The sequence below is a fragment of the Vidua macroura genome, chromosome 16 (assembly GCF_024509145.1).
Source record: "Vidua macroura isolate BioBank_ID:100142 chromosome 16, ASM2450914v1, whole genome shotgun sequence".
NCBI classification, from domain to species: Eukaryota; Metazoa; Chordata; class Aves; order Passeriformes; family Viduidae; genus Vidua; species Vidua macroura.
The window spans coordinates 8,797,500-8,821,819 of NC_071586.1; the positions used below are offsets into that span (position 1 = coordinate 8,797,500).

A 24,320-nucleotide genomic window follows, 5' to 3' on the forward strand; every position below is an offset into this window, starting at 1 on the left:
AATTCTTTCCCTCCCCTTCATTCTATGCATTTACCCTGCAGCGTTTGCAGTGGGACACAGCTCTGCTGAGGAGGGAGGCTGCAAATCCAGCTAAATGCAATCAATATAAAGGAGCAGAGTCCTTTCCAAATTAAAATTTCCTTCTTACAAGGAATCTCTTATTTGGACATTAATGGAAACCAAAATAACTACCCACACAGCAGCACACACCGTGCTCTGCCATTCAGAGCCGAGCTTGGACGGCAAACCAGTTTTCATTGCAGACAGAACCAGGCTCCTATGAAAAAGTCTGCTAAAATCTAGGTGATAACATTCTTCCTTGCTGCTGGGAGTTCCCCTGGGTGTGTGACTGAAAACTCTGTTCTTACAGATCACATGGGAACACTTTTGATCTTGGGGGTGCTCCCTGTATTGCACAGGCAGCAGCGTTATGTTCCTCCCCCGGAATGCGCCCAGTAACTTTCAGCTGATGGAGCAGGGAAGGTGTCCCTGCTCCTGAGCAGTGTCCTGGTGTGGGTCCAGCCCCACCCTGCACCTCATCCCACTGTGCCAACAGCTCAGTCTGTGTCACCTGCCATGACGGGTGACAAACTCTTTCCACTGGCCCCAGCAAAGCAGTTTATATGACTCAAGGACTGCTTTTGCCCTCTCCCAAGGGAGGAAGCTTACTTCTCCTCCTCCCTGCAGCATCCCTTTTACAGCATTGGACTGGGGACCTCGCTAGCAGCACAAATCAGTTTCCAAGCAGAAAAGGGACAAAAGTAAATCTGATCTCATCCCGGCTTCCTCCCCCACTGAAGAACCGGAGTGGCTGTGGCCAGCACGTGACTGCCATCTTGTCCCCATTCCACAGGGATGCCATTGAAAGGTTATGAAAATACTGTGCAGGACAGAGAAAGGAGGCATCCATCTGCTCCCTTCACTGCAAGGGCCTGCTCCCTCTGTGAGCCTGGACCAGGGAGATCTGCTGAAAACAAGTCCTAGGTGCTCTCGAGGGACAAAGATGTGCCAGAGCAGTCAGGACAGCACACTGTGGTTTGTGCAGGGTCCTGTGTTCAATCAGAGAAGCAACTTATTCACTCAAAATTAACCTGCTCTGCAACTTGAAAGTTTCTGGGGTAGCTGTGTTTGGTGACCTCTGAGATTGAGCAGTTTTATACAAATAAAATACCTGTGCACTTCACATACAGCTACTGTAGTGGCAGTCAGGCAAACAGATACTCAAACTGCTGCACTGACGGAGCCCTTTGAAGTCTCATTATGAAGGTCTTTATCAGCCAAAGAGATAAATTTCACCACTGAAATGACCCTTTTTCACAGTCCCTCCAGCTGCCAGAGACAGGTGAGCAGCACTTTCACCAGCTGGCATTTCAGAGGCAGGAAGCAGGGCTCACACCACATCTCCTTCACAAGAGTTACAAGCCCTGACAGCTTTGGCTGAAGAGGTTCATGCAAATCCCATGGCTCTCCCTCAGAAACACTGTCCTGTTTTCCATTGAGGGCTGACTCTTCTGGTGACCACCCGGGCAGTGACCATGTTCCCAAGGTGATCACCTGGCCCTGCCTGCAGTGCACCTGCTGCCTTCCCTACTTACCCCTTCCTCCCACCATCTCCCCTCCAGCTTATCTACCTGGGTGTCTCTGTTGCCATTCTAAGTCAGATACTAATCTCATCCAACAGCATCTCATTATAATTAGTTCTTAATTGCCACTTACCACAGGGACCATTTTGGAAGGCCATAACAATTCTTCCTTGAGGAACTGAGTGTTAAAAGCTCGTTATGTGCCCCTATACACCTTTTGGGTAACGAAAATTATTTCAAGAGGCAAATTTAAAACGCTGCTGTGCACACAAGCTCTGCACACAAGATTTATATGGTTTCCTGGAGCACTAGTAGCATTTTCAAGGAGCAAACCACAGAAGTCAGTGTGTTTTGTTACCAATCTCCCTCTGTCCCTCCCTCACGCACTCACCATGTCTGAAAGTCATGTCATGTAAATGAAAGTGGGAACATTTTAAGAAGCACCTGTAAAATGCAAGGGGTTAATGTCACAGCAGAGTTGCATTGCTGCTGCTCTGCTGGGACTGGTGCCCCCAGCCAGGTGCAGCACATCGTGAAGAGTCTGCATTTCAAGGCACACAGCACTCAAAGAGCCAAGAGATAAACAGACTGTCGGACAAAACTCATCCTTAGGCACATACAAAGCTTTGGCCAAGACCTCCTTCATTCCTGAACAAGTCAGACTCCTGAGAGATTTGAAAATGGACAGTTTGCCAAATTCTTACCAAGCTCTCCAGGGTTCCCACAGCAGAAGCTACAACTGAGTGCCAGTTCACTTCATTTAACCATCCATCTGTCAGTGCAGCAGTGAGGACACAGAGAGGCCTGATGCTTCTCAAGTACTGCCCCATCCACCCTGTGCCAACAGGCAGTTCAGTGTCTGTTCACAGCACTCTGCAAAACACCACACTGAAATAAAAGGCAAGAAATGGGCCTGTTGCTTTCTCAGAGTCTATTGCTGCTATTCTTCTCCCCACTCCCCCTTTTTTTTTACTATTCAGGAGATGTCATTATTTTTGGTAGGGCCGGAATGACTGCTGAGCTCAAGTGGCTCCTGGGGAAAACATACAGGCTCTGTGCAGAAATATTTTTTGGAGAAATGCCCATGATTCACAATCCCTATGACTAGCAAGTTTCTCTTTTTTGAAACACACTTCAACAAACTTCCAACAGGGATGACAAAAAGAGATGCTCAGAAGACACATTCATACCCCCATACAATAACCTCTTGGGCAGCAGTCCCTCCACCAGAAAACAGACCCAGAGGTGAGAACTGCACAAAAGTCAGGGTTCCTGAAAATCCCTCCTGTAGAAGCCAAGCCTGCACAGCCAATTTAAATGAAGAAAAAGTCTGTAATGTGCCTGTTCATTTGCTGATGTTTTTATGCCTAAACGTGGTCCTAGAAGAACTTCCAAGAAGCAGTAGGAATATATTCCTAAATGCATTGCACAGCACAGAGAAGTCTTTTGCAACAGAAATAGAGGAATGACTCATTTCCTCTGTAGCGGCTGCTCCGGCATTTCACTCGCACAAGCAGCAGAGCAGCAGCTCCCTGTGCCATGTCAGGAGGAGCTGGGAAACTCTAGAGCAGCTTCCAGCATGTGTAAATCAAACTGAATTTTGACTTGCCTTCAAAACCAGTGATCCCTGATTGGCATCTGGTGGAGCACAGGAGACAGACTGGCAAACTACACCCAAACACTGCCTCCCCCGATGGGAGTTTTGTATTTCAGCATTTTGCACAGGATTAAACCCTGAAAGAGAGAGGCAAGAGTTGCCCTCTCTGTTGCCCTCCCCTGAAGCAGTACACACGTGGATTTGCCCGTGAATTCAGCTCCAAGTTTCTCTTTTCCCCTGCTTGAAACTAAAAGGAATGGACTGAAATTGTTGGGGAGAAGTGGGCTATTGGTTGGACTTTGCTGTTGTTCTTCCTGTTTCTACAGCTATTTGTCTTCAGTCAGTACAGTGAGACTTCTCAAAGCAACTCCTTCCCTTCCTCCTCCAGGAATCCATCATAAATTTTTGGTAATTTTTGGTAACTTTTCTTCTTTAATTTGATAGCTGGTAATCTTTCCAGCACTATCTCCATCAAGCCTGTCTGCTTTTTTCCTTGCATCCCCTTTTTCCCTCCCCTCACCCATCACGGGGACCCTCTGGCAGGGATAAAAGCCAATAGACAATCACAAGTATCATGAATTCACTAACAAACCCTTGTCACATCCAGCCCAGCCCAGAGAGAAGAGTATTCTCTATGCAGCTCTGGTCCCATTTTTTCAGGGGTTTGGTGTTTTGTTGGTTTGGTTTTGTTTTGTTTGTTTGTGTTTTTTGTTGTTTGTTTGTTTGTTTGTGTTTTTTTGGGGGTGGTGGTTTGTTTGTTCGTTTTTGTTTGGTTTAGTTTGGGTGGGTTTTTTGGGGGAGGGTGGGGGGAGGAACTCCCAGAGGTGTCAAGAAAAGCAGCTTTTAATTGGAGTACACCAAATTCTTCCGAGTCTCTGAATCACCATTGCTATCCTTTAAAAGGAAAACACCAAGGCTTAACACAGAGCCTGGTACATTTGATGTACACACGTTGCTAACAACCTTTAAGTGTTTTGCATATAAATCGTTGCTTGAGTCCACAGGCTGTTTACAGACACAGAACACACATTACCTGTATAGCTCTGCTGCTGGACTCTTAGAAAGCAGTTGCAAATAACGCCGATTCTTGGTTACTTATTTAAAATAGGACACTGAAAGTACATGCACAAGAGCAGAGGTAGTGTCTTAATTAGCCACCTCACATGTTTGAGAAACCCAGACAGGTCTATCCATGGTCAGCCCTCCATATCCTGCTTATTTTAGAGCTGGGGCTACTTCAGCCTCTCCAGTAAGCACAGCACCGTGCTCCAAAGCATCAGCAAGCACTGAAGGAGAATCCTTGTGCTTTAAGGGCTGCCAGTCCTCATTCCTTCCTCAGCCTCCACCTTCCCAGTGCCGTCAGCCCAAGAAAAGTGGGACTGGCTGCTCTTCTTGCCAGCTACTGAAATTATGTCACTCACCTCAGGAAGACTCACCAGGCATACATTTAAAGAGGTGACACAAGAAATAAACCAGCCTGGAACAGGAAATTTCCCATGTCTGAAATCTTCTGGAGCCTTACGAAAATGGGATGCACAAATAAGACTCCCTTCCCTTCCAGACAGCTTTAACTTGCATTAGCAGTATTTAATCAGCAATTCACCGCTGACCTTGGCTGCATTACAAGGAGGTATTTGCACAAGGATGGAAAGATTTTAAACAATTTATCCAATGCGTTGGATGTAAAGAGGCTTTTCTTTAAACACCAAGCATGCAAGTCCTTACGCCAGTTAGTTTTTTGTTAACAGATTTATCACAAAAGGAAAGTACTGTGTTTCTTTTCTGTTGAATAGGAACTCGAGCTTCAGAGTAACTTCAGAGCTAGGATTGAATGGAGACCAGAGAAGGGCTATTGCTTTTAAGGAAACCATTAATAAGAGATAATGTTATTAGAGGTCAAGTTCTAAATACATTTTCACCATGCCAACTTGGGTGGCTGAGTGTTGACACTAAATATTGACATTTTTCCAGACTTTGCCAGCAAGAAGCCCGTTAGCCACACTGTGCCAGCAACTGCTGCCCCTCTCACAGAAGCAGCTCCTGCAAGGTAAAGGCAAGCACACAAAGAGCTGGAGAAAGCCACTTCCAGCCTGGCTTTGATTCAATGACTTAAAAGCTCAGGGTCCTGCTGTTATTTCATTAATAGGGAACACCAGCACAAGCCATGTGTATAGTTCTTGCATCTTACCAAAGATTAATAAAGGCCAGGTAATTTGCTGGCCCATCCACAAAACTCCTGCTGGCTTCAGCAGGATTTTTCCCATATTTAGTAAAAGCATGACCTACATGGTTTGGCACAGAGATGTGTCTGGACATGCCATGCTGAAGGATCACACAGATTCTGTGAAATGAAGTCCTCACTCTTCATCAAGCACCAGGAAGAGCAGATTTGCAGCGGCCCAACACTGGAGCCAAGGAAACAACAACCCTGAGCAAACCAACCACAAACCCCAAGGTGCTCCATTTCAGAAGCCAACACCACCACAGACAGTGCCAGCTGTGCTCCACTCTCTCTTCTGGCTCTCCTCCACATCCCTCTGTACAACTCCCAAGGCGTGGACTTCCTGCTTTTCCATCTTTTTGCTACTTTAGCAGTCTCCTGCTAAAGAGCACATAAACCTGCCAATTACAGTTCTGTGGCTGCAGGTAGCTATTAGTGAAAAAAAGGCAACAAGGAATTTAAATCTTGAGGCCCAGATGCTTTGAAACAGTTGTTTATTGTTACAGTGAAATATTCAAACAAAACCATTAACTTTTCATGGAAACAATAAAAGTGCAAATGTACTTTGGAATTAAATAGAAAATGAATTTATAACTGTTTCATTAAAATGGGCTGACACTTTGAGCCTATAAACACTTAAAAAACCAAAACAATAGCAGCTGAACACTTCAGTTTCATCTTTGGTCTTTTGATTAACCAGCAGAAAATAGTTGTACCAGGAATGTCCATTACAAAGAGATACTTAAAATATACATTACTCTGCAGAGATTCAAAATCAAAAGAGGAATGTTTGCAAGATATTTGGTCAGATAAAATATAATGCCTTTGAGAAATAGAGAGGATTTTTCAATACAAAATGAAATTACATGTATGAATTTTGGTACTGTAAATTAACTTATTCTCTTGAAGGTATGACTCCTCTTCCCAATCAACGTTCAATAAAAACAACTTCATTTGCACAATCTTTGCAAAATTAGGTTGCAGGTAAGAGAACCAAGAGTCCGTGTTAGTGCTAAATAACATGCTCTTTTTTCTGTGTTTGTGTTTCTGTTTACACATACACAGGCAACCCTACGGAATCCATGGTACATTTTAATAGCTACAGCCTTGGCAAACAGGTATGCATAACCTTGCTGTGTATCCATGGGCTGGCAGAGGAGGAAGAAGGCAAAAGGGCCACAGGATTACTCATATGGGTCAAGCTCTCTTTACACTTCCCTGGAGATAAGGCCCTGTAACAGCTCCAGCACACAGCAGGCACCAGTGCTGTCATGTTTCTGTGGAATAAGATGAATGCTGTAACAGAAACCCAACTTCTATCAGCTCCTTTCATCAATCCTATTCATGAATGCATGCTTTAGAGCAGATAAGGGGAATACATTTAATAACTCAGTTGTACACCTGAGCCACCAAGTGCACACACATTGCCCCATGACAGGATGCCCCCTCACTTCAAGAAGGCTCACCCAAGCTTAAGGTGAAAGCAAACACAGGCATTTTCTCCATCATGAACTCAAAACATGCCTTGCTGAGCAAAAACTCACACTGAAGATCTACTTGCATAGCTAATGAACTGAGGGTTTGCCTCACTTTTTACCCTGATGGACTCAACTGCTTTGGAAATATTGTCACAACAAAACACACTTAAATCTCTTTACCCTACACTCCAAATCCACTTGCTTTCAATAGTTCTCCAATTTTACCCCATGTCCTTTGGCTTGTTTGCAGTGCATCTTTACTGAGTTTACCATCATTGTCACTCACCCCTCAGCCCAACTTTCATTTTCTAAACTATTTACATTCTCCACCATCTCTTCTTGTCATGTATTTTCCAATGCAACTCTCTTCTCCTGACCTTACTACATTTTAGTGAGGAAGTCCTTACCAAGTCCATTACAGATTTCCATGTATTGTGGCAACAGTAAACAAATGCACACCCCTTTCCAGAGAAAAGATCCCTTTTCAGACAGGGATGCAGTGATATAAACAGACAGACAGCTGAATGAAGTGATCATGATGCCAGAATTAACAGCTCAAGGATTCATGTCAAGAGTTCAGGCAGCCACAATACCCTGGGCTGGCCATCTAGTTCTTCTTTGGGCAAAAAAATCAATGGCTTTGATTGCAGAACTGCATCTTATTTTAAATACCAAGAAATACAAGCCTGCAAAAATAGTATATATCATGGTCTGCTACAAAAAAAAAAAAAAAAAAAAAAAAAAAAAACCAACCCAGAATGTAGCTGACTTAAATACCATGTGCAAAGAACATTTGATCAATACTACCTATAAATACACTATTTGTATTTGTAGAAAAAAGCACAGGGCTTCGAATACAAAAATAACCCAGCTTGTGGGTGTGACCTATGCCATAATTACCTGAAAATATGACTGCAAGAGCAGTTAAAGAAATAGACAGAAGTAGGCAAACATCTGCCTAGGGAGTGTTTCCATTTAGAAAAATAGATTTGTATAAAGCTTCATAGATTTTGAGAATGTTTGTTTCATGTTCTGATGCACAGAACTGTGAGTAAGGCACACCAATAAACAAGGAGAAAGGAAGAGCAGTTACTTCAGGCTATCCTAAAGCTTCCCAGAAGTTCCACTTGGTCCTTCACAATTTGAGAGTGCTCACTCAGGACACAGCACTGCAGGTAATAAGGCACATGCTTAGCTTCCTGAGCACCAGCAATTTAGCAACACATTTTTGGACTTAATACATCAAATACTTGAGCAGGTGACCAAAAAAAGCAAGGGTTTGAATTTCTGAATTTTCTGACACCCTGGCACACCTGCAGTAGTAGCTAAGGACACTTGTAAACCTGGCTGCATCACAACTCAAGGTTATTCCAGCAACTGGGACATAACCAGACAAAAAGTGGCAATTATCTGCCTGATATTTATCAGAATCTGTAGCCCAAGACTGTACTGTACCACAAATCAGTGCTAAATAATTCTGAAGTACCCTGAAATATTTTACTTTCTTGTCCCCATAACAAAATAACAATTTGCTATAGTACAGCACTAGAAAATCCCATCAAGGTTATTTGGTTCAAACACTGACACAATCAAGACAACTGGTTGGGCAGTTATCCAAAAATTCCACCAAACTCCTACCAGGGAGCAGGAGGGTGCCAGAGTCAATTTATGGCACTGAGATTTGGACTGGTTTAAGGTTTGTTCCAAAATATAATACAGAATTTCTTATTTTGTTGTTGGTCCTTGAGGTAAAGCATATTCTAAGGAAATAATACTTGACTACAGAAACAAATAGTAAAACTCAACTAGAACCCACAAACAAATGAACCTCAGAGAATTTCTTTAAAAGGTTTTCCTTGGGATAATTCAGACACCACTCCTTTAACAAAACACTAATGCCTCCTCAAGAGCAATATTTAGTGCAGCCAATTATCAAAAAAATAAGGCCTTTGTGAAAATAAAGTGCTATTTGTTCCATTCTATCTGCATTTCAATCCTTCAGTATAACCTTCACTTGAACACAAATGTGAAACTAGATTCTTCATCCTGTTATCAGAGCAGTTTCACTTCTTCCCTCAAGTTTATACTAACATGTGTTACACTTCTATTTAGCACAATGTGCTTGATTACCCAGGAAATTTAAAGCATGGCATTGAGCATTTCAAACTGTGATCACACCTATGCTCTAGTGCTTATCACATTTTAAGAACATCTTGGTACATTGATGGATGGGGGGGGGAGGTGCTGTTTGCACTTGGAAGATTTTTAAATCCCACATGGATTTTGCATCATAAAAAGAAAATCTCAGAAAAAGCTCTATTTTGCCACTAAGACAAGAAGTTAACATGGATTTCTAAAAATGTCAGTTTGAGCCTTTTAGTTTGCAAACTGTCGACCGAAGGCAACACTTGCGGACTAAGGCATTTCCCCAGAAATGTCAGAATTTTCCCACGTACAACCAATGAGAATCACAATTTCAGTAAGTCTTGGCTCGCTCTTCTCTGGTCAGGAACAGAAGCACAGAAGCACGTTTCATCAGTCCCACCATCCTCAGGCAGACGCGGGCTCTCGAAGCACCAGCGAGCTGGGAGTGTGCGATGCCCGGGAGAGTCCCGGCGTGCCAGCAGCTCACTCTCCCGGCGGCTCCCGCTTGGCCTCAGCCATGTGGCGGCACGGGGCGGGCACTGGGCGCCAGTACCGGGGACTGCTGTACATCCTGATGACGTGCGGCGCCTGGACCCACGTGCTGATCAGCTGGAAGGCTACGAGGTCCAGCGTGGGCCCGTCGAAGGCAGACAGCAAGTTCACGGGGGCCGCTTCCTTGAGGAACCGGGGCAGCGCCACGGCCTCGGGGATGCTGGTGTTGCCCAGGAAGAAATCCATCAGCACCTGCTTGCGCAGGCAGTCCCTGAGGTACAGCACCAGGTCCTCCAGCCGCTCCACCAGGAACTGCTCATCCCAGGCCTCCAAGGGCCCCTGCAGCAGCAGGGAGAAGAGGGCCGTCTTCAGTATGTAGGAGGAGAGCGCTCGGCCCCACTGGGAGCAGAAGGGCTCCTCCAGGCCGTGCCTGCGGAGGTCCCGCAGGCCCTTGAGGATCTGCAGGCACTTGAGGTGGCAGGAGGCGGCCGGGGCCTGCTCCTTCAGCCAGCCCAGCAGCCGCTGCTCCTGCCGCGAGGCGTTGAGGCCCCAGAGCGCCTCGGGGGCCAGGGAGCCGTGGGGGCCCTCGGGCGGCAGGGCTGTGAGGTAGAGCGCGTCGCCGAGAGGGATGGCTGGGACGAGGCGCACGGCCATGGAGATGTGGCAGCAGACGTAGTCGGAGCAGGGCAGGATGTGCAGCGTGGGCGGCTGCCCGGGGCACGCCGAGAGGCTGACGCGGCACCGCTCCTGCAGCCGATACCGCACGGCTCCCAGGCACCGCTGCAGATGGCCCTGGAACCAGCGCAGCACCAGCCCCGAGGAGAGGTGGCTGCGGCCCTGCAGCTCCACGCAGAAACCCTCGGCAAAGGGCCGGCAGCGTCGTGTCCAGCCGTCCCTCGCCCGCAGGCCGCAGACGAAGGCGCCGCATGGCCCCAGCCCGTCAGCACAGCGCGGCTGGGGCTCCAGGTGCGGCGGCAGCCGCAGGGGCACCAGGATGTCGAAGCAGTCGGGGCTGCGCACCTTGTGCTGCTCGTAGGCGCTGCCGATGCGCACGAAGTCCCCGCGCAGGCTGAGAGCCAGCGGGCCAGGCTGCAGCCCCTGCGCCTTGGCGGCGCGCACCAGCTCGGCCACCACCCGCCCCACGTGCGCCTTGCTGTGCCCCAGCACGTGCGGCGACACCCGCAGCTGCCGCGCGTGGAACCGCTCCAGGGCTTCGCGCCGCGCCCCCGCCGCGCACCGCGCCCCGCCGCGCCGGGGGCCGCCGCCCGCCGCGCCGCAGCAGCGGGCGAGCAGGCAGCCGAGCAGCAGCAGCGCCGAGCCCTTCAGCAGCGGCACCCCGGGCCCCGCCGCCTCCGCCGCCGCGTCCTCCGGGCCCCCCGCGCCCTCGCCGGCCGCGCTGCCGCGCAGCGCCTGGAAGAGGCAGAGGAGCGCGGTGCAGAGCGCGGTCAGCAGCGGCCAGAAGCCCCGCACGCGGAGGGGGGAGACGGGCAGGGCGCGGCGGGGGCTCGGGCCGCGGGGGGAGCCGCCGCCCAGCCCCGCGGGCGGGGAGCGCCCGCCCCCGCCGGCCCCCTCCTCCGCCGCCCCGGCCGCCCCCAGCGCGGGCCGCGCCGCTGCCCCTCGCCCCGCCGCGCCCCTGCCTGCCCCGGCCGCCGCTCCGCTCCGCTCCGCTGCCGGCTTCCTCTTCCGAGGGACGCGGCCCCGCGTCAGCCGCCGGCTGAGCTCAGAGGAAATGCCGCGGGCGGCGGCCCGAGGGCCGGGGGCGTTGTCCGACGGGGGCCGGCCCGGGGCGGGGAGCGGCGCCGCCCGCGCGGTCGCGGTTTCCCGATGTCGCGATCTGCCGCTTTCCCGATCTGCCGCTTTCCCGATCTGCCGCTTTCCCGCCTTCCCGCCCGGGGAGGCAGAGCCCCCGCAGCCCTGCCCGCGCCGGCCCCGAAAGAGGAGCGAGAGTCGGGTTCCGTGCCCCCTCACTGCAACAGCGTCCTGCAGCGCGTTTTGGTACGAAGCTGCGAGTTTCTGTGCCCCCACTTGAGGGGACGGCGGTGTCGTGTCACAAGCTCCACGTCGCACGTTTTTCCTCAAATAAGTGTTACGGGCCTGGCCCGCTGCAGGCGAGTCCCCCTCGTTCCCAGCTCTGCCTGAGGGTCTCGGTGCCAAAAAGGAGCAGCAAAACCATCAGTGCCAGTGCACCGGGGTGTACGGGCTGCTGCCTACTAGCAGCTGCCTGCAGTCATAGAATCATTCAAAAGCCTTGGGTTTTTTACCTTATGCCCAAATTATTAACAAATTAAGAGATGAAATAACCCCAGGGGTTAAATCCACGCAGATACTTGAGATGATTTTTAAACACGTAGTTTGCCTGGAGTATGTTAAACTGCCTCAAATATTGATGGGGACAGGGTCATCATCCTCAACTTCTGTTTGCTTAGTAAATATTTACAGAGTTTTGAAGCTATTTGCTGAAGTTTAAGGACATAAAAATCATACCTGACAGGAAGTAGCATATGTTGCATAGCCAAGATGCTGCACACAAAGGCAAACCAACCAAGGCCAAGCAGCCTGAATTAATTCATGGGTAACCAAACTAGGGTGAGAGTCAAGAGTACACTTGAGAGATACAAAGAGAAGTCCTAATCACTACAATTCTGACTCTTGGAGTTACAATCAGGAGATTGGGGATTTGGGGATTTTTAAAATTAAAAATAAAGCAGATGTAAAGGCAAGAAACAGTGGGCAATTTTACAACATGTCAGCCAGCAAAAGATTCCATGTCCTACAACTAAAACCATGTTTTCTGACAGCTCCAGCCAGCTAAGTCCATAGCCTTGCTACTCAGAAATATCCCACAACAGCCATATCTTGCAAAGAAAACCCAGGAAATGAAAAGCATCTTTCTTTTCCACTCCCTGTTTCATGTTTTCCTATATTTCTTCACAAGGCTGAATGAGGGGACAAAACCATTCATTGTTCTGCTTATTGCCTGTGACCCATCACTTTACTTTGTCCTGCACCCCCAAAACACCAAACTGTTTAAATAACACAGCTGTCCTGGTATTAAATGGATCCTTCAAGACGTTTTATTGGAAAATATTGTTGAACTCTGTGAACCCTTGGCTCATACATTCAATTTTTACTAGCCTGTGTTTTTTTTTCACCCTCAAGCCCAGCATGTTTCACATGCCTTTGGGCCTTGCTCCAGGCACACTGATTTTTCAAGACAGGCTGCAGTCTCTTTTCATGCAGGGTTGATTTGATTAGCTGCACAGCCGCGCTCAGGAGACAGGCAGCTGCATCTGCAGGAGCTGGCACAGCCCTTCCTGCCTGCTGCCCACGGGGGACCTAGAGCTTACCAGCACAGCAGTTATCCCTGTGGGATTTCTGCACAGGGAAGTGCTGCAGCTTCCCAGCCAGCCACGGCTGGAGGAAATGCAGATGTCACCTCAAGCAGTGGCACAGCCCCGGGGCCAGCTGGCCAAGAGCTGTGACCAGCCACGGCAGGCCTGGCAGTGCAAACAGGCTCAGCACGTGCTTCTACACACCCAGGTGGTGCTGGGGGAGACTCTCTCAGGCTGCAGAGTAACAGATTGAATGCTAATTATGTGACCTTAACATCAGAACCAGAATGAATCCACAGCACTCACATTTTTACCACTGCTGTTTACATTAAATTAGTCCTTTCTCTCCTCCTCAGCCAGAGGCAAGATTAAATCTGTAGAGCCTTGAGCTGATGAAAGATGGCCAGTGGCTGTTTTTCTGGGACATTGGCTGCTTCGTGACTCCCTGAGCACAGGGTGAGTCTCTGGGAAAAATGCTGAGTATGTCAGAGGTGGGAGACGTCCCAGAGGTGCTCAGCTTTATGAAGTTTTTAATGGCAATTGTGTACTCAATAAAAATAAGATTGTACACTAATAAACATGACCTCAAAATTGTGACCTGAGAGAATTCATAACATCAATTTTTACTACCATTGTTTAAATCACCCATTGTTTAAATGTTATCTAAACACTCACTCCAGAATGTCCCATATACAGGATATCCTGCTCACTAAATAAGGAATAATGTTATTCTTAAACAAGTTGAGCTAAAAATAGCTCATGATAGCCCTGGGGGAGATTTGCAGAGGCAAAAGAAAGCGGTGGGTCAGAGCATCCATTAAAGTTTCTCCACAGTCGGCAGTATTTCATACATCTGTGTGAGTGATCTGTTCATGCTCCAATACACCAGCCACTGTCAGAGACACAGGCAGAGCACACCACCTGAGGAGAGAGAAGGAAGTAGAAATTCAGAAGGCATGGACAGGTGATGATATTTGACTGATGCTTTTATGATCTACCTGAGACACAAGCCTGAGATTTCCTCCCAGCTATCCCAGGCTGGTATCTGCCCTGCTGAAGCAGAGCTGCACAGTCCACTGCAGGTGCAGGAGGAAGTCTCTGGGGATCCCTTCCTGCACCAGAAGTGTACAGCTGCTTTTCTACAGCAAATGGGTTACACCTCCATCACCTCATAATGCACTATTAAACAGTCTATAGCAGAAAAGTACAATGACTGATTGCAAAAAAATACAAGTCTGAATGGTTGGTCACTTGGCTTCATGTCCCAGTAATTACTCTTCTAATTATTTCCTCTGAAAGCAAAGCTACCAGCACATATCTCCCACAGCCCACTGGATGGTCCAGCCAAGGAGATGCCATGATCAAAATAAATATCCTTTGCCTGCTATTCCTGTGACTTCCAGATTTTATGGGATACTATTAACTATAGTACAAACCAACAGCATCAGACAGACATAAATCCATTTTTTTATTGTGGACTAATGGATGTCTGCCAGCCACAGCAGCAGGGGATGGGAAAACAGGAGAGGGTGTATGTGCTTGCCACCTCTGCCAGTCTGTTTGCTCACTAACTATCAGCAGGGTGTAGCACTTCTTAATCTGAGAGGCTGCAAGCAGACTGGGTTGCTGTAAACCACATGCAGCTCAATACAGGATTTCCTTTCTGTAGGATGGCTTCCTGAGTAATTCATACAACAATCTCTTGTCTAAGCCTGTCCTTGTCACAAATATCCAGAAATATCCTGGCTCTATGCTGGTGATCAGTACTAGCATCAGCTGGTTCATTTCCAGTTTATTCCATATAATTTGAAAACTTTTTTGCATAGAAACTTGTTTGAGCAGGGAATTTATTTAATACTTACCCATTACCTGGCATTCAGGAAGACATGCCTATGTATTTCCAGGTAAGCAATGAGCCAGGAATAAAACCCCCAGCCCATCTGCATCAGTGTCATTGGCACACTGAGTTCTGTCTGACAAGCTGTGAGTCTGGGACTCTGCTGTCCCGTGGCCTCCATGAAGCTGAAGTGGCTCATGTTGTGAAGAATTCCAACTACAGCATCATGAAAAGGAAGCACCTTTCAGCAAGGAGAGTGCAAGTACACAACCATCATGCACAAGGGTTATCAGCAGAGATGGGAATGTTTCTTACATTGAAAATGGAAACATGAAAGCTCTCCAGGTCAAGACTGTAAGTCTTGCACTTGCTCTTTAAGTTCAGTTTTTGATATAATGCACATTTGAATGACAGCAGTCACAGCTTCCAGTGCTGAATCTAAACACTCCAGCCAACAAGCCCTGCTAACTCTCCCAGGGCAGCAGAGGAGGTGGTCACACTGTGCTAGTGCCAAGGCCCCAGTGTGTCACCTTCCATGCAGGAGCCTCCTCAGCCCTTCCCTTTCCCTGCCACCCCCAGGGCTCAGCAGTTGTTGTGGGTCTGAGGATCCCCACTGTGGAATCCCCAGGTTTAAGAAGTATCACACATCACATAGAGCCAAACCTTGCATGTGCTTGTGTTAAAATAGTTTAACAAAAAACAGTTTAATGCAGATCTAAATAAATTTTGATGCATTTGAGTGTGTTCAAATGTGAATTTAGTCACTGACTGAAACAGTTTAGCTTAATTAATGGTAAGTCACTGAAATGTGTATTTGCACCATAACTTGCTTAACTAATAAAAAGTGATTGCATAGCTGACCCCTAATTTACTGATTAAAGCAGAGTATTTTAAATGAGGATTGTAGCAGTTTCATTATACCAGTTTGGGGTTGTGCCGTTTCTGTTTTTCACAACCAGGGCAAGGCAGCTGGAGAGGAGACACCAGGCTTGTCCCACAGCTCTGTGCTGGTTTCAGCAGGGCTGTGTCAGCGTCACTGGTGGCTTTCAAAGAGCACCAAAGCAGCAGCAGCTGCCCCTGTCCCCTCCTGTGACTGTCATTACTGGGCCTTTCTGCTTTGGGTTTATGCACCCCTAAGCTTGCCATGAAATTAGAGAAGGGGTTTTGTGCCTGACAAATACCCTGCAGCAGCGAGCTACAAAGTTGAAGTTTAGGCACAAAGTGATGAGATACAGCTCACAGAATCAAAGCAAAGCACACAACAGGGAACAAGCTCTGTTATCGGCTTACAGCCCCAAATAATGAGATGATCCTGGCTCAGCTGACACTCTCCTAATGAGCCTGAGCTGGATCACCCAGCCAGGGAAAAGGAGGGAAAATACAGCGTGGGAGGAAACCTGGGTAAGGGAGGATCTGTCTGGGGAAACTGGCTTATCAGCACTCAGCAATTAGGGTGGGCAAAGCCGATGCTCTGGCTCACAGCACCTGTTCTGCGGGGCTGGAGGGCAGCGGCAGCTCTAGGAAGGCCTGTCCTGGACTCTCACCTCATCCTGCCAAGGACAGAGAGGGGGAAAGCTAATGGCTTAAAAGGAAAGTGACCTGCAGAGAAGACAAAGCAACCCCAAACTATCAAAGGACCCAAGCCAGCACTGTTTGTCACTGCATTCCCAGAGGGATAGGAGCAGAGGTCCTTGGGCTCAGGGAACTTTCACACCACACCCAAACCCACACATGGAGCCTGGCAGCAATCCCCAGCTGGATTATCTCCATCAGGAAACACCAGCCCAGTGACACCAGCCCACAGAGGGCAGTGTCCTGTGCACTGCTCTGGCCCACCCAATTTGGGTGGAAAGATGCTGGGGGGTGCTGCAGGCACTGCTCAGCATCAGTTGAAATTAAAACCTTGCAGCACAGTGCCTGGTCTAGGAGATGTCTGCACATGGAGTTGTTGAAATCATGGCTAAAAATCAGCCTCAGTTATGTAATCTTCCTGGTTCAAAGTAAATTCTTTACCTGCTTGGCTGCCCTGTGAGGGGATGAGCAGTACAGTGATGGAGCCTGAAATCTCACCAGGAGGGCTAAATTTTTTCTCTTCCCAGTATCTCTCCACAGTGGTTTCTCAGGCTGCATCTCTTTAACTAAGATTAAACTTTGCACAGATCAATGCAAAGCAACACAATTACTTCATTTGCAAGGCAGCAAGGGCAGCATATTCCTATCTTTAAGGCCATTCAGATGAGCTCATTTAATGACAGCTATTTTTACATATGGTGTCATATGTCATTATTACATTCATTATTACAGCGTCAACCACTTGAACAGAGGTGGGAGCATCTTTCATTTTCTACCTAATCCAATTTAAATATCTTTGTTTAAAATTTATGATACAGAAGGCATCATATTTACTCCTGGAACTGTAAAATACAAGTTTCTCACATAGATACAAATGCAAAGCATACCCACTGGAACAACAGGAATGGCCCAGGCTCTTCTAAGGGAGACTGAGGTCAAGAACAAACTGTCTTTACAACAAGCTGGTTCATGTTTGAATGTTATTTCTTAAATTCCAGAACACATTCTGTCTTCTGTTCCCTTTGCTATCCCTAAAGTAGCACCAGCAAACAGGGGAGGAGAATGGTGAATGCAAAAGGTTCACTTTCCCCATCTCAGCATTTGTGTGAACAGACACATCCATGACCTGGCTGAGGTCCTGCCCATGCAAGGGAGTGGATCCCTCACTGAGGGCTTTACAAACATCTCACCAGCACTGGGCTCATGTTGCAGTGCCCAGAACCAGCCCCTTCCCTAGCCAGAGGGTCACCAGTGCCCATGGGATCTTTACAGCTGAATGGAGAAGAATATGCTTGCAACTGAAGGAGGACCTAAATGTTAAAGAAAGCGTGGAGCAGCAGAAGACTTGAGGCCATTGCAGCATCCCTCTTTAGGGACTGTGGATGTGATGCTGCAGAGCATAGACGTGCCAGCCACCCCTGCAATAATTTTCTGATCCCCAGGGTAGCACAGAAAAAGGATATCCGTGGTGGGCAAAGAATGAAGAGCATGGACTGAAAAACAAAGAACTGAACCTACCCAAAACCAAGCTTCTGCTCAGATTGCATCTCTTTAAATGACACAACACTGTCCTCATATTAATGTGTTTTTCCCTCCATCTCTCTGCTCTGCCTGCTGCCACAGCATGACAGATGACAGAGGCTTGGGGAGAGCTGCCTCAGGCTGCATGAATTTCAAGCTCTCTCTGAGAGCACTTTGATATTGGAAGTTACACACTTGAAATGCCCATACCTTGTGCTCTGATGTGGTTACAGCTTTTCTGGGATGTGCTCTGAGGGGAGCACAGCTTCAACAGCTCATCTCTGTGGGAATATTTTTAGTAATTTAAGAAGTATGAAATACTAAGGGCTGCATCTGATCTTGCTAAAAGATTTCAGTTCACACAATTTCAGCACTTTAGCCTTTGGCTCTGGAATAAATAATAAACCCTCTTTCTAGATCGATTTTTTGACAGGTTTATGAATTATAAGCCAAATAAATATATTTTAAATATCACTCCTAAATACATTAGAGAACAATGAATTATTCATGATGATTGAGTGCTTCACTGAATTTATTTCTTTTGATTTAGTTCCCCAAGTAGATGAATATTACAAAAAATAGGTATGTCCCAAAGCAGCCAGGCAACAAGTCCATTTACAGCCTCTCCATTGATCAAAGACAGGGAGTAGAAATGTGCATAACTTAGTTTTAGTGCCCATCCTCATTCATCAGCAAAAGACAAGGCATCCAGTTCAAAACATACCTGATCATACAGTGGCCCAATATGTGGAAGCCCAGAGGCAGACAGATTGTTCTCTCCTGGCCTCCAGTCATGCTTGCAGCTCATTGGGACAGCATGAAACCACCTCTCCTCTGCTCCAGGGAAGCCCAGCTCCTGCTCAGCAGTGCAAACTCACCCTGTGTCACCAGCTCACCAGGAAGGGCTGGAAGGCTTTGAGTCCAGGACAGACAAATACACCTGTGTGCTCTCTGCTTGCTACAAGAGAGTGGAGAGCACCCCGTAGACCTGAAGATAGGGCCAGTAAAAGCATCTTGCCAGCCCTCCTAAATGTAAATGGCTCCAACTACAGTGTGTTCCAGCCACCACCTGTCCCCTTGTCAGCTCTCCAGGTGCAGTTGAATCCACCCCAAGCGTGGCTCAGGCCATAGCAGCACTTATCTCTGTGAGCAGGCTCTGAGTGAAGGGCACATCACCCACTCCTTGAGTCAGCAGAGCTGCATGATAAAGAAGCACACACTGATGTGCATTTGCACAGATACTTCCACCAACCCATCGATAATGACAGCCAATTGTCGTGATAATGATTCCACTTGTAATTTGTTACCTTTGGAGCAGACTTTGATTGTGTGTGTAGCTCCCTGAAGCAAGGCATTGCTGGGCAAGGGGCACAGCTGGACTCGCCAATGGCCACGTGATTCAAGTAAGCAACACCTTATAAAATTATTTTAGAAGCCAAGGAAAGCAAAGCCCAAGAAAAATCAGACCCAACTTATGTCCAAGAATGCAAAGAAAAATGAAACACCTAAAATTAATTTAAGAAGTTGTTTGATTTAAGGCAACTACAGATGGGTAGTGGCTGTAACTTCTAAAACCTCAGAGCATGTAAATCTAAACACGGAGGTGCTAAGTAGGGGCATGAGTGCACCTCCAGACACCAAATGGACTTTGATGCTCTTTGGATTCTTTCTCCCTAACAACAAACAAAAGAAAGGAAACAAAAACAAATACTGAATCAAGCCCATGCTGGTGTGCTGCAGCAATTTCAGACCATTGACTGTTTGTATGAGAAGCAGATTAATATCTTGGTATGTGAGAGAACTCAGGAATGAGAAAGTGTTGCCTAAGATGAACAGGGTGAACATTGAGTAAGAGCAGAGTATGGCATAATAATTGCCAGATGCAGGAAAACTTATCACTGGTTTTATAATGTGGATAAATATTCTCTAGGAGATCTCTGCAAACTTCTTCTCTTGGTTTTATGCAGTTTTCATAACACATGCAGGTCATGTGTGTAATTTGTTCTATTAGTTTCTCTTGGCTGGGATAATTAGACTGTTTGGGCTTTTTGAGGTTTTTTTGGTAAATCAGACAAATGTGTTAAGAGTTCTGCTGATTATTCCTAACTCACTACAAGTCAGTTCTAGGTGACACATGGAGGGTGTCAAACACATAATCTCAAAGCAAAGGCTGTAGCAGTATCACATGCATTTTGGTAAGCATAGGGAGATAGAAAGAGGGAAGAATATAACCATGAATTTTCTTGTTAGTTGGAAAGTCAAGGAAAACAACACACAGGGCTTTCACCACTGGGTCTGGTGAGTTATTTCTGTTTGAATACCACATTTGTGGAGAATGATGAGTCAGTTGGAAAGAAAGAATGAACTATCAGGTTACTCCAAAGCAATAGCTTCATGTAAGTATTTTTATCCCAGGAGTTTGCAACATCATGTCCAAGCAATGTATCAGATGAGTCCAGGTAGCTGCTTCAGCAGCTGTGAACTGCCAGCAACACAAGCTGAAAACCAGGCCATACTTCTTCTGCCCTATCCATGGAAAAATCCTAAATGGAGCAGCAATCCACAGGACAGCTTCAAGAATATTCCATCTTACCAGGCTAAATCCTCTTGCTGGTCATCAGCCTGAAAGATCCAGTGAGTGCTGGAATTTGTGTCACATCTGCTGGAGAGGACCATATGTTCCAGCTTATGCTGAACCAGTGCTCTGTGCTGCGAGTCTCTACATTCATGACAAATATAAGCAAACACAGCCAGCTCTAGAGTCTGTATACAAACACATGTATCTGTCATCTTCCTCTGCAAGGCTTGGCTCCCTGAGAAGGCAGAACTGATTCTCATGAGTTATCCCTCCAAGCATATGCCCCATGTCTTACAAGATTCTCACATTTTGTGTAAACAATAGCACTTGTGTCACTTAAAATTGAGACATAATTATTTCTCATTAGCAAGTACTGCTGAGATATTTGGGCAAGAGGAATTGAAAAGCGGACAGTTATGAATTTAAAAAATATCACATTTCAACCATGTCTAAAGTCTTCTTTCTACCACCTTCAAAGTATTCAAGTAAACAGCATTTTTCCTGCCAAAGTCAGAACAACGAGAGCTGACAAAATGAGATGTGGAAGACAGCTCCTCATCTGTCACTAGCAGTTACCTTTCCAGGTAAGGGCTAGAATCAAGCCATTAAGCTACACTTGCAGAATAATCTCACCAGTGATTTTAAATCCTGCTGCTGTTCTTTTGGCTGGATAAAACCCAACTTAGAAGAAGCAAGGTCAACACATTTTCGCATACCAGGAGTGCTATATGATTAGGACAATAATAGAGCCACAAGGGAGATTTAGCTCCTCGCAAACTGTATTTCCAGTGTATTTCTGCCACAGACCTGGTAGGAACATGGCTGTGCCCCACAGGAGGGAGGAAACAATTTATCATCAGCAAGATGAGACACAGCCCTAAATTAGACATAAGCTACTGCTTAAAAAGGAAGTTCACTTTAATGCAGAGATAGCAACAAAGATCAACAGGACTGAGTCATCTGCCTTGACACTGCACGTCTGTCTACACCTATAAGCAAAAGCTTTTCACTCCACTAAACATTTTATCCATTTACATACAGTTAGCAGCCTCTGACTATACAGGTGCCCTCAAGCCACATGCTTGGGAAAATTCTTGACAGCTTGCTAAAACACTGCTGGCAGAGCTTGTCTTCAAAATGAACTGCAAGAAAATTCAAATCCCCCTCACCCACTGCTGCCTATGCTCTGACCTGGACAGCCCAGGCAGATGGCTGGCCAGTAGCCACAGGGAAAACAGAAAAGCACTTTTAGTGCCAGAAATAATCTTTTTATTACAGTCCAGAGAAGGTATTTTAAATATGAAAACCACCCACTGTATGTATGACTTGTTTTCATTAATATCTTGGACTACACATGTCCACCTGTACCATAAAATCAATAAATCCATCTGTCCTAGGCACAAGTAACACTGAAAAACAAATCACCAATATTCAAACAGTTGGGTGGAAAATACCTACAAGGAGAGAAGACATATGAAGCCTGAAGTCTTAAGCAGACAGTGAGACTGTCACAGTGGTCATTAGATGCATCTCTTCCTTTCCTCTGTGCCAGCTCAGGAACCAGGCATTGCAAGGACAGCTAATCTGAATGATCTAATAGTTGCCTAAAACCACTCAAAGGGTATTTACCAAGATAGTGGAGGCAAACTCTTCTCCATGATGCTACATGACATAACAAGCAGCAACAGTGAGTTTTGGAAGGTTCAGGAAAGATATCAGGAAAAAAAAGTGCCACTGGTAGGGTAATGCAGGACCAGACCAGGCTGACCACAGAGGCTGTGATATTTCTGTCCTTGGAGGTTTTCATCACCTGTCTGAAAAAAATCACAGCTGACCTGCTTTAGTGCTGGCCACAGTCCTGGGTCCAGCAGGAGGCTGGACAAGATGACCTCCAGAGTTCCTTTCCAAGTAACACTGCATACCTCCTGCAGTTCCATCAGATCATCATTTACTTCCAGCTAAGAACAAGAACAATTAAAGGCAGTGCTATGGCCAGAGTTGGTGAAATAAAGACCTTCAGAACAACAAAAAAAAAAAAATCCCCATTTTTTAAAATATCAGCATAGGTGTATTAATCTCCATGCTAATACAATTAAACACTGCTGCTGCCATAAGCTGCAATCTGGACGCAGAGGCACCACTCCCCTGCTCTGCAAAACTCTAGTGTAAGGTGGTAGTTCCCAAAAACAACTGAAGTGAGCAGGAGGCTGCATTTATTGAAAGCACCTAACAACAACTGGAATTTTCATTCTATCACAGTGAAGCTTTTAGAAATACATTACCCACTGAAACTGAACTGTTAATTCATTTATTCAACATTAGATTAGCTCCACAACTCTAAAAAAGAGAATTGGCAGGTGTTCAACACAAGCTAAGTTCTGCCACTCTGGAAGTAAAACTACAAAGCTGCTGTCATTCTCCTAAATCCATTCAGATTTTTCATATCAGACACAATGAAAACTGAAGTAACAAATAGAAAAATGGTAGTTCCTTTAAACAATCTCTTCCCTTGTAACACACATTCCTCCTTTAAATTGGCCAATATTTTTGCCTCAGCCCTTTAAGCCGCCCAAGCTAAAAAATATCTGCAGAATTCAATGCAAGTGACATGCCACAACTTCAAAGCTAGTGAAAAAAAATGACTGCCATTTGAAATTATGTCTTCCCTAAAGTCAAGTTACAAGGCAGATGCATATAGATGAAATAACTCCTGTAATACTAAAAACAAATAGAGATGTACAGTCCATGTCATCCCCAGCACAGGGACTGTATGGCACATCCCCAGCTGATCACAAGTCTCGCTCTGTCTGCTCAAGTGAGCCACACAGATTTACTACAGACAAAAATGAAGCCCAACCCAGACAACAATTTAGCTGTCTGCCAAGCAATCCTATGAGTCTCATTTTACATAATTTGCATCATAAATCACGGAATCATAGAGTGGATTGGGTTGGGTGGGACCTTAAAGCTCACCTCATTCCACAGTCCTCTGCCGTGGGAATACCTTCACTAGCCCCATCCAACCCAGCTTTGGACACTCCCAGGGATGGGGCAGCCACAGCTTCCCTGGAAACCTGTGCCAGGGCCTCCCCACCCTCACAGGGAAGAATTTCTTTCTTCTATCTAATCTAAACCTGCCCTCTATCAACATAAAGCCATAAACCCTTGTCCCATCACTACATGCCCTTGACAAAAGTCCGTTCAGCTTGTGTCAGCATCACCTCGTTAATCCCAGCCATGGGGATTTGATTCCCGCCTGGCTGCTGCTGAAACGTGTCCTGGCACAGCCAGAGCTGCACGTCGAAGGCCTCCCACGTGCCTTCTGCAGTGCCTACAGACAGTGCAGAGATCCTGCTCCAGAACAGCCCCAGTGCTCAGCACAGGGACTGCACCATCTGCCACTCCCCTCCCAGCACCATCCTTGATCTCTGACTCCGAGCAGCTTTGGAGAATAAGGGGCCAGGTCATCCCCAGCTCTGCCTGCAGAAGAAACCAGCAAGAGGTGAGATGCTGTTCACAGAGCAGGTAACAGCCCTAGAACCCTGCACACACATGGATGGGTACTGCTGCTCCTCCTCACTGAGAGATACAACTGCTTCTGCAGGAGAAAACTGGGGTCAAGCCCTGGCTTACCACGAGACCTCATTACTATGAGGAGAAGGATTTCATCCCACTGTATATTATAAAACCCAAATTATGTATTTTATCATTTACAAGGAAGCCACAGAGCTCAAAGGCACAGTGAAGACCCAGTCATCTTCCCCTCTCCCTGTTCTGAAAATGCAGCATTTCACAGCCTTTCTCTGATCCAAGCTCCCCTTCCTCTGTCAACACGGCCAGAGTTCATTGAGGACTGCTATTATAACAGACTTGTAAAAGCTATATACTTTGGCCTCTGCCTGCCATTAACCCCTGCTGAGATGGCTGGTATTACTCAGCTTAGTTCTGCCTCAACATAAAAAAG

The 24,320-nt window shown here is 46.6% G+C and overlaps 1 protein-coding gene across 1 annotated transcript; it reads right to left on the minus strand.

Moving 5' to 3' along the window:
- Positions 1–7,610: 7,610 nt before the first annotated feature.
- On the minus strand, positions 7,611–18,573 carry ITPRIPL2 (ITPRIP like 2). The gene is made up of 4 exons (XM_053992365.1): positions 18,503–18,573; positions 11,188–11,659; positions 10,786–10,926; positions 7,611–10,701 (listed from the first exon to the last, which is right to left on the minus strand). The coding sequence occupies exons 1-4, from the start codon at positions 18,571–18,573 to the stop codon at positions 9,508–9,510; spliced, it is 1,878 nt and encodes a 625-aa protein (XP_053848340.1). The 3' UTR covers positions 7,611–9,507.
- Between the last annotated feature and the right edge of the window lie 5,747 nt (positions 18,574–24,320).

What these genes read in the sequence shown, in the direction of transcription:
- ITPRIPL2 (XM_053992365.1), bottom strand. Translation starts at nt 18,573, where the DNA reads ATGACTGGAGGCCAGGAGAGAACAATCTGTCTGCCTCTGGGCTTCCAC. An exon ending in TTGGGCCACTGTATGATCAG is followed by an intron (nt 11,660 to 18,502) that starts GTATGTTTTGAA and finishes TTTGGCACCGAG; the next exon opens with ACCCTCAGGCAGAGCTGGGA. An exon ending in TCCCTCGGAAGAGGAAGCCG is followed by an intron (nt 10,927 to 11,187) that starts GCAGCGGAGCGG and finishes TGCCTCTTCCAG; the next exon opens with GCGCTGCGCGGCAGCGCGGC.